Raw genomic sequence first — 10,967 nt, forward strand, 5'->3', positions numbered from 1 at the left:
ATGTTTGAACCAAACTTGGGACAGATCAAGCTAACGATGATGATGATTAACATTTATTTAGTGTTTATTATGTGCTAAGCATTGTGTTAAGTGCTTTAAAAGTATCATCTCATTTTAATCTCATACTAATCCAGTGAGGTATAATTATCCTCATTTTATAGATGAGGAAACTGAAGTAAACACAAGTTTAATGACTTATCCAGGTTCACATAGATAGCAAGTGTCTAAAGCCAGATTTAGATTCAGCTCTTCCCTACTCTAAGCATAATATTCTACATACTATTTAATCTACTTAATACCTGCACACTGTTTACTATTTGAGACAATCTCTCTGGCCTAACACATACAGAGTTAACACAGCTATAAAGTTATATGACTTTAGAGTGAAGAACTGATCTCCTGGGATAATTAGGCATCTCCTTAGAGAGAAAGACTAGGACTGCATAAGCTTATCTAGTTCACAGCAGAGCCAGCCTTGAAAGCCCTGGATGTTTTCTAGGCCAATGGCATTTCTATTCCTCATTCCACCCTAAATCTAGTGAATAAGAAGCGGTGAGTATGTGGGTACTGAATTTATGATTTCTTTATTTCACAAAGACTATGAAACAATGTGGGGAAAAACCTTCCAAGGTGATCATGAAGAAGGGCACTGTAAAATTCTAGAGAGTCCCCTATTTCACTTGGACTTTCGGTATCTAGTTGGGGTATAAGCTTAGTACTTAAGTAGAATCTCTCCAGTCATCACAATATTTCTCCTCTGAATCTCTGGGTTTGCAAAATGACCCAATCAAAAATTTATTTTTACATAATTTTATATATATATATATATATATATATATATATATATATATATATATATATATATTTGTATGTATGCATATATATACACAGATAGATAAATTCTCATATATGCATGTATATATCTGTATACACTTATCTGTACATACAGATACTAATGGAATCTATATTGCCTTGAGAGTGTCATACCCCTTCCACTTTAAACACATCTAGATCACTTGTAGAGCAAAAAGTACTGATAATATCTTTGATTTAGTATCTCCATATTTTCATTTCGGCAATATCTCTTGGAAAACACAGATGTTGTCTTGTTGCTAACTTCATTATCTTTCAAAGCAGTCAATTCACACAGAAATTTCATGACTGGATATTCTACCTTTAAGAAGGTTAGGATGATTAGATCATCATTAGTTGTAGTCATATCATCAGTATCATTCCTCAATATTTTATCCAAGCCAAGTAAACCAAGAAAAATATTTTACAATATTGGAAATGAAATGTGACATTTTCTAACTGTTTCCCTCTTATTACCATTGTGACCAGGATGGGGCAAACATCTGATCTGATTACAGGTTTATCTATTGCATAAGTGCCTTACCTTTCAGAGCTCTGATTTGATGAGAAAGGGAGAGGTGTCCCATGCTTTCATAATATAGTTTAATTAATGGTCCTTGAAATGATTCTTATTGAAAGGTGACTGGCACCAGAAAGATCAGCAATAATTCTTGTTTTGGATTCATTGTCAATATGTGTCTTATGATATTTACCATTGTTTCCTAAAATTAAAAGTGCCAAATAAACATCTATGTATGTGTGTGTGCATATATATATATATATATATATAATATAGTTTATATGTGTATTTTTGCTAGCATGTATGGTTACATATATACATATATGTTCCTTACAGTAAAACAGAAACCATAATATTAGGCACTATGATTTCAGGCTACAGTGAGGAACCATCAAAACCATATAATGCAAAGAAATAAGTACCCTGCCCATTTTTTTCTGAGAAAGAAAAAAAATATTTTTTCTTTTAAAAAATAAATTCATAAAATTGTAAAAAAAATAGTTATATTTCAATATTACTGGCCACTGTATTTTAAGATAATGCTTCAGGATAGGTGCTCTCAATCTTGAGTAAATGCAAGGTTTTATATTAATCACTGTATTGTAATATAATTGTTTTTGTAAGTCTATACATGTCTATTAGGCTTTTTTCAAATATTACATATATGATTACATATTACAAATGTGATTCTGAGCAATGGACCTTACTTTCCTAGATTACCACAAAAATGGTATCCTATGACACACATGAAAAAATTGAGAAATTTTGTTTTAGAGTAATAGTAACAGTAAGAAAAAGTTCAAGGTTTAATTTTGGATCGATCTCACTATGCCTGAATGATATGAACTTCTTTTCAAACTAATTTCCACTGAGTAAAAAAAATGCTTTCTAAATCCTCCTTCCTCTTTTAATGTGTTAAATATCTTCCTGATGATTTTCCCTTATTCTTTTCACTCACTTAGGCTTAAAAAAACCCTTTTGGGATACTTTTTTTGGTCAATATTTATATGTGTTTCAGAATCTAAGTTTAAGATATTTTATTAAGTCTCTTTTATTCCATATTTTGCTTTTTATTTTTAATTTTCAATGGCAAAAAATATAAAGATTGACAGGACAACAGACACAGCATCATATATTTAGAGCAAAACATAACTTTTGTTTATTCCTTCTTCCCCTACCAGTGCCAATTATTAAATTTTCTAATGAAAAGTTTTCTCTGATGTTTACATTTATTTCAGAAGGAATGTGAAGATTTCCTCCATGCTTGCTTTGCAGACCAGGACCAGGAACAATAAGTAATTTGGACAGCAAGTTTAATTATTTATTTAATAGTCCTTCAATTAAGTTTTTCAAGCATTGTTTAGCACTTTGGAACATTTATAAGATTCTTCAATAAGAAAATTTACCAGAATTATATTTTCTGAAAAAAGTTCTTGCAGAAAAGCATATTGAATAAAACTTAAACATGTTTTCCAATTGCTTCATGATAAAGCAATCTAATACATTAAACCATTATGCATACTTATCTAGCTGAAGGAATAGGAAGTATAGAGGAAAGGGACTATTAGTTTACTCTTATTTGTAGTCATAGAATTTAGTATAGTGCCCAGCAAGTAAATATTTCATAAATGCACTATCACTTTTGCTAATTAGATATAGATGGAATAATTCAAAAGTGTAAGGGACCTTAGAGATACTAAAGGTCTTATAGATGGGGAAGCTGATGCCCAACAAAGTTCATTTGCTTACTTAAAACTATAATATAGCAATTAGAAGAAAAGCAATTCAAGCCCATGTCCTTTGACTACAAATCCAGGAGGTAGATGATCAAAAAGGAATTAGGACAAGGAGGAAAGAAAAGTAGATATAATAAGACACACTATTTGTGGGTGTTGGTTGCTTTGTTGAAAGGAGAAGAGACAATAAGACAATTTACCCAATTTATAATCTTGCTCAAGATTCCCAGGACTCTTGGTCACCATGGTGAATTGCAACATCAGTAATAGCAGTTCCTTCATCTTCATCTTGATGGACTTGCCAGGGCTAGAAGATGCCCACCACTGGACAGCCATCCCTGTCTGTTCTATATACTTCCTCTCTTTCCTAGGAAACATTGCCATTATGTACATTGTCAAGTCTGTGCCTAGCCTCCACACTCCGATGTATCTTTTTCTCTCTATGCTCTCAATGGCAGACTTGGGTCTCTCTGCATCCACAATGCCCTCTATGGTGGCTGTATACCTTCTGGGCCATAGAAACATAAATGCAGCTGCATGTTTTGCCCAGTTGTTCTTTATCCATACCTTTGCAGTCATTGAATCTGCTGTGCTTCTCGCCATGGCTTTTGACCGTTGTGTTGCCATTCGTGAGCCACTGCATTATGCCACCATCCTTACCAACTGGCGCATCGGTGTCATTGGGTTGGCAATCATCACTCGAAGTGCTGCCCTTCATCTGCCTCTGCTTGTTCTCCTTAACAACCTGAATTTCTTTTTTTTTTTTTTTTTAATTTTTTTATTTTATTTTATAATTATAACATTTTTGACAGTACATATGCATGGGTAATTTTTTACAACATTATCCCTTGCACTTACTTCTATTCAGATTTTTTCCCTTCCTCCCCCAACCCCCTCCCCCTGATGGCAAGCAGTCTTATATATGTTAAATATATTACAGTATAATTTAGATACAATATATGTGTGTAGAACCGAATTTTTTGTTGCACAGGAAGAATTGGATTCAGAAGGTAAAAATAACAGTTTACATTCATTTCCCAGTCCTTTTCTGGATGTAGCTGGTTCTGTCCATCATTAATCAATTGGAATTGGATTAGCTCTTCTCTATGTTGAAGAAATCCACTTCCATCAGCATACATCCTCGTACAGTATCATTGTTGAAGTGTATAATGATCTTCTGGTTCTGCTCGTTTCACTCAGCATCAGTTGATGTAAGTCTCTCCAAGCCTCTCTGTATTTCTCCTGTTGGTCATTTCTTATAGAACAGTAATATTCCATAACATTCATATACCATAGTTTACCCAACCATTCTCCAATTGATGGACATCCATTCATCTTCCAGCTTCTAGCCACTATGAAAAGGGCTGCCACAAACATTTTGGCACATACAGGACCCTTTCCCTTCTCTAGTAGTTCCTTGGGGTATAAGCCCAGTAGTAGTATGGCTGGGTCAAAGGGTATGCACATTTTGATAACTTTTTGGGCATAATTCCAGATTGCTCTCCAGAATGGTTGGATTCTTTCACAACTCCACCAACAATGCATCAGTGTCCCAGTTTTCCCACAGCCCCTCCAACATTCATCGTTATTTGTTCCTGTCATTTTAGCCAATCTGACAGGTGTGTAATGATACCTCAGAGTTGTCTTAATTTGCATTTCTCTGATCAATAGTGATTTGGAACACTCTTTCATATGAGTGGAAATAGTTTTAATTTCATCATCTGAAAATTGTCTGTTCATATCCTTTGACCATTTATCAATTGGAGAATGGCTTGATTTCTTATAAATTAAAGTCAATTCTCTGTATATTTTGGAGATGAGGCCTTTATCAGAACCTTTAACTGTAAAAATTTTTTCCCAATTTGTTACTTCCCTTCTAATCTTGTTTGCATTAGTTTTGTTTGTGCAGAAACTTTTTAATTTGGTGTAATCAAAATGTTCTATTTTGTGATCAATAATGGTCTCTAGTTCTCCCTTGGACACAAACTCCTTCCTCCTCCACAAGTCTGAGAGGTAAACCATCCCATGTTCCTCCAATTTATTTATGATTTCGTTCTTTATGCCTAAATCTTGGACCCATTTTGATCTAATCTTAGTATGTGGTGTTAAATGTGGGTCCATGCCTAGTTTCTGCCATACTAATTTCCAGTTTTCCCAGCAGTTTTTGTTAAATAATGAATTCTTATCCCAAAATTTGGGATCTTTGGGTTTGTCAAAGATTAGATTGCTATTTTTATTCACTATCTTGTCCTGTGAACCTAACCTATGCCACTGATCAACTAGTCTATTTCTTAGCCAATACCAAATGGTTTTGGTGACTGTTGCTTTATAATATAGCTTTAAATCAGGTACACTTAGACCACCTTCCTCTGACTTTTTTTTCATTAGTTCCCTTGCAATTCTCGACCTTTTATTCTTCCATATGAATTTTGTTGTTATTTTTTCTAGGTCATTAAAATAGTTCCTTGGGAGTCTGATTGGTATAGCACTAAATAAATAGATTAGTTTGGGGAGTATTGTCATCTTTATTATATTCGCTCGGCCTATCCAAGAACATTGAATGTCTTTCCAATTATTTAAATTTGACTTTATTTTTGTGGCAAGTGTTTTGTAATTTTGCTCATATAATTCCTGACTCTCCTTTGGTAGATATATTCCCAAATATTTGATACTATCGACTGTTATTTTGAATGGAATTTCTCTTTGTATCTCTTGCTGTTGGATTGTGTTGGTATTGTATAAAAATCCTGAGGATTTATGTGGATTTATTTTGTATCCTGCGACTTTGCTAAAATTCTGAATTATTTCTAATAGCTTTTTAGCAGAGTCTTTGGGGTTCTCTAAGTATACCATCATGTCATCCGCGAAAAGTGACAATTTGATTTCTTCATTTCCTACTCTAATTCCTTGGATCTCTTTCTCGGCTCTTATTGCCAAGGCTAGAGTTTCTAGTACTATATTGAATAGTAATGGTGATAGTGGGCAACCTTGTTTCACTCCTGATCTTACAGGGAAAGGTTCTAGTTTATCACCATTACATATGATGTTTACTGAAGGTTTTAAATATATGCTCCTTATTATTTTAAGGAATAGTCCATTTATTCCTATACTCTCAAGCGTTTTTAGTAGGAATGGATGTTGGATTTTATCAAATGCCTTTTCTGCATCTATTGAGATGATCATATGGTTTTTATTAATTTGATTATTAATATGGTCAATTATACTAATAGTTTTCCTAATATTAAACCATCCCTGCATTCCTGGTATAAATCCCACTTGGTCATAGTGTATTATCCTGGGGATGATTTTCTGAAGTCTATTTGCTAATATCTTATTTAAGATTTTAGCATCAATATTCATTAAGGAAATTGGTCTATAGTTTTCTTTCTCAGTTTTCGATCTACCTGGTTTAGGTATCAGTACCATGTCTGTGTCATAGAAGGAATTTGGTAGGACTCCTTCAATCCCTATTTTTTCAAATAGTTTACATAGCATTGGAGTTAGTTGTTCTTTAAATGTTTGGTAGTATTCACCTGTAAATCCATCTGGTCCTGGGGACTTTTTCTTAGGAAGTTGGTTAATAGCTTGGTCTATTTCTTTTTCTGAGATGGGACTATTTAAACTACTTACTTCTTCCTCTGTTAATCTGGGCAAGCTATATTTTTGAAGGTATTCTTCCATTTCATTTAAGTTATCGAATTTATCGGCATAAAGTTGAGCAAAGTAGCTCCTAACTATTGTTCTAATTTCCTCTTCATTAGTGGTGAGTTCACCCTTTTCATTTTCAAGACTATCAATTTGCTTTTTCTCTTTCCTTTTTTTAATCAGGTTTACTAAGGGTTTGTCTATTTTGTTGGTTTTTTCATAAAACCAACTCTTAGTTTTATTAATTAATTCAATAGTTTTTTTACTTTCAATTTTATTAATCTCACCTTTTATTTTTTGAATTTCAAGTTTTGTGTTTGTCTGGGGGTTTTTAATTTGTTCCTTTTCTAGCAATTTTAGTTGTAAACCCAATTCGTTGGCCCTCTCTTTCTCTATTTTATGCAGGTAGGCCTGTAGAGATATAAAACTTCCCCTAATTACTGCTTTGGCTGTATCCCACACATTTTGGTATGATGTCTCATTATTGTCATTTTCTTGGGTGAAGTTATTAATTATGTCTATGATTTGCTGTTTTACCCAATCATTCTTTAGTATAAGATTATTTAGTTTCCAATTATTTTTTGGTCTATTTTCCCCTGGCTTTTTATTAAATGTTATTTTGATTGCATTATGGTCTGAAAAGGATGCATTTACTATTTCTGCCTTACTGCATTTGATTTTGAGGTTTTTATGCCCTAGTATATGATCAATTTTTGTATAGGTTCCATGAACTGCTGAGAAGAAAGTATATTCCTTTCTGTCTCCATTTAGCTTTCGCCAAAGATCTATCATATCAAACTTTTCTAGTATTCTATTTACCTCTTTGACTTCTTTCTTATTTATTTTGTGGTTTGATTTATCTAATTCTGAGAGTGCAAGGTTGAGATCTCCCGCTATTATAGTTTTGCTATCTATTTCCTCTTGCAGCTCTCTTAATTTCTCTTTTAAGAATTTAGATGCTGCACCACTTGGTGCATACATGTTTAATATTGATACTGCTTCACTATTGATGCTTCCCTTTAGCAGGATATAATGCCCTTCCTTATCTCTTTTAATTAGATCAATTTTTGTTTTTGTTTGATCTGAGATGAGGATGGCTACTCCTGCTTTTTTGGTTTTGCCTGAAGCATAATAGATTCTGCTCCACCCTTTTACTTTTAGTTTGAATGTCTCATCCTGTTTCAGGTGTGTTTCCTGTAAACAACATATAGTAGGATTCTGACTTTTAATCCAGTCTGCTAACTGCTTCCTCTTTATGAGGCAGTTTGCCCCATTCACATTTATGGTTAGAAGGACTAATTCTATATTGCTTGCCATCCTATTAACCCCTGCTTATGCTTTTCCCCTTTCCTTCCCTTTTACCCTCCTATCCAGTATTAAACTGGTAAACACCACTTGCTTTTCACAGCCCTCCCTTTTTAGGATCCCTCCCCCACCTTAAAGATCCTCCCCTTATTTTACCCCTTTTCCTCGAAATTACTGTATTCCCTTCCCCTTAGCTTACTCCTTCCCTTTCACTTTTCAATGAAGTGGAAGAAGTTTCACCATAAATCGAATATGTCTATTGATACACGCTATGTTCATCTCCCTCCTTTCTTTCTCTCAGATATAATAGGTTACCTTTGCCTCTTCATGAGATGTAGTACCACCACTTTGTACTTTTTTATGATATAATCTCCTTTCCACCTCTATTTTCTAAGACAAATTGTACATATGTTCTTTACATATTTTTTTGACAGAAGTATAGTTCTCAAGATTTCTTTTTACCTTTTTTAGAAGTCTCTTGAGTTCTGTATTTGAAGATCAAACCTCTTATGTAGGTCTGGTTTTTTCATCAAAAATAGATGGAATTCATTTATTTCGTTAAATGTCCATCTTCTTCCCTGGAAAACGATGCTCATTCTTGCTGGGTAAGTTATTCTTGGCTGCATACCAAGTTCCTTAGCCTTTCGGAATATCATGTTCCAGGCCCTGCGTTCTTTTAATGTGGATGCTGCTAGATCCTGTGTTATCCTTATTGTGGATCCTCCATATCTGAATTGTTTTTTTCTAGCAGCTTCCAATATCTTTTCCTTTGTCTGATGGTTCTTGAACTTGGCCACTATATTTCTTGGCGTTTTGATTTTAGGGTCCCTTTCAGTAGGTGATCGATGAATTTTCTCAATGTCTATTTTACCCTCTGTTTCCAAAACGTCTGGGCAGTTCTCTTTGATAATTTCCTCGAAAATGGTGTCCAAGCTCTTTTTTTCCTCCCATTTTTCAGGGAGTCCGATTATTCTCAAATTGTCTCTCCTGGATCTGTTTTCCAGGTCTGTTGTCTTTCTGGTAAGGTACTTGACAGTCTTTTCAATTGTTTCATTTCTCTGGTTTTGCTTGACTCCCTCTTGGTTTCTCCTTGAGTCATTCATTTCTACTTGTTCCAGTCTAATTTTCAATGATGTATTTTCTTCACTCACTTTTTTAATATCTCTTTGTAATTGTCCAATTGAGTTTTTATCTTCTATGGAATTTTTTTCCATTTTATCCATTTTATTTTTTAGAGAGCTGATTTCTTTTTCCAGCTCACTAATCCTGTTTTCCTTGGAGTTGTTTACCTTTTCCAGCTCACTAATCTTGTTTCTCAATGATTTGATTTCTTTATCCATTCTGTCTTTGAATGCATGGGATGACTTCTCCAGGCTCTCTTGCCAAGCTTCCCTTTCCTTTTCCCATTTCTCTTCCAGCTCTCTTGTGAGAGCCTTTTTTATTTCCTCTATGAGGTTCTTTTGTATTGAGGAGCAGCTTATATCCCTCCCAGGGGATACATCTGGGGACATTCTGTTCCTAGTCTCCTCAGCATTTGAAGTCTGCTCCCTCTCCACACAAAAGCTGTCAATGGTTAGAGCCCTTTTGAATTTTTTATTCATTTCGTCAGAATCAAAGAAAACAAACTGACAAGAGAAGCAATTGGTCTGTTTTGCGGGGGATAGGGCTGGATGTTATTAATGGGCTTCCTCTACAGACTGGGGATAGGGCAGCAGAGAGCCATTAACAGAACAGCAATGACTGTACTGAGTCTGCGCTCTGAGGCTCTGAGAACGCACCGAGTCAGTCCAGGTGGGGGTTGGGGGTGGCCGGGCTCTGAGAGACGCTGGCTTTCTGGGGTTTTAATCTTCACCTCCGGTGTTTACACCCTCTCTGCTGCTCCTGGCTTGCTGCCAAGACGGAGCATCCACACTGGGGCAAAAGCCCTTTCGCAGAAACTGCAGAGATCACACCCCTCCCCCTCAGGTCTGAGCTGTGTGAGCTGCCTGTCTTGCTCTGGCTGTCTGCCCTCAGTCTGCGCCCAGTCTGATTGACCCTCCCCCGAACAAACACAGACCTTTTCTGGCGACTTTCAAGGATGTCTTCTCTTGGTGATAATTTATGGATTTCTTTCTGGGTCAAGCATTAAGTCAGAGGCTTGTCATGAAGTAAGTTCTGAGAGAAAGCGAGGAGCTCAAGCAGCTGTCTGCCTCTATGCCGCCATCTTAGCCGGAAGCCAACAACCTGAATTTCAAATCCATCAGCACTCTGTCTCATTCCTACTGTGTCCACCCTGATGTTCTAAAGCTGTCCTGCTCTAATACTAGGGTCAATGGTGCACTTGGACTGTTTGTGGTGCTCTCCACCCTGGGACTTGATTTTCTACTAATCCTTTTTTCTTATGTGTTGATTCTCTATACTGTTCTGAGCATTGCCTCCCATGCAGAACGGCTCAAGGCCCTCAATACCTGCATCTCACACATTTTTGCTGTCTTACTCTTCTACACACCAACCATCAGTCTGTCCATGGTCCATCGTTTTGGGAAAAAGTTGCCAGCTCATGTTTATATGCTTCTCTCTTACCTTCATTTCCTTGTTCCCCCCATGCTCAATCCCATTGTCTATACCATCAAGACCAAGGAAATCAGGGTTCGAATCCTTAGGATGCTCAACCCTAAGAAATTCTGAAATTCTGGACATGGGAACTGTAGGATATTTTGAAGAACAGGACATTAGACACTCTTTTATTCCTTCCTTCTTTATTGAACAAAACATCCTAGAAATACAGGTCAGGAGAAATATATTTATGGTTTGTTTCACCAAACAAGCAGACCAAAACAGTGACTAATCTTATATAGATTTGTTCTTGCTATGGTTTCAGTCCTTGAAGAACTCCCAGTGTAATTGGTTAATCAGTTTCTCCCTGCATG

General features: G+C 35.6%; 1 protein-coding gene across 1 annotated transcript; it reads left to right on the forward strand.

Annotated features, from left to right (window-relative positions):
- Positions 1 to 3,352: 3,352 nt before the first annotated feature.
- LOC141559897 (olfactory receptor 51G2-like) lies at positions 3,353 to 10,725 on the forward strand. The gene is made up of 2 exons (XM_074297552.1): positions 3,353 to 3,838; positions 10,267 to 10,725. Exons 1-2 carry the CDS (start codon positions 3,353 to 3,355, stop codon positions 10,723 to 10,725), a joined length of 945 nt encoding a protein of 314 aa, XP_074153653.1.
- The last annotated feature ends 242 nt before the right edge of the window (positions 10,726 to 10,967 follow it).

The sequence above is a fragment of the Sminthopsis crassicaudata genome, chromosome 3, assembly GCF_048593235.1.
Source record: "Sminthopsis crassicaudata isolate SCR6 chromosome 3, ASM4859323v1, whole genome shotgun sequence".
Classification (NCBI taxonomy): Eukaryota; Metazoa; Chordata; class Mammalia; order Dasyuromorphia; family Dasyuridae; genus Sminthopsis; species Sminthopsis crassicaudata.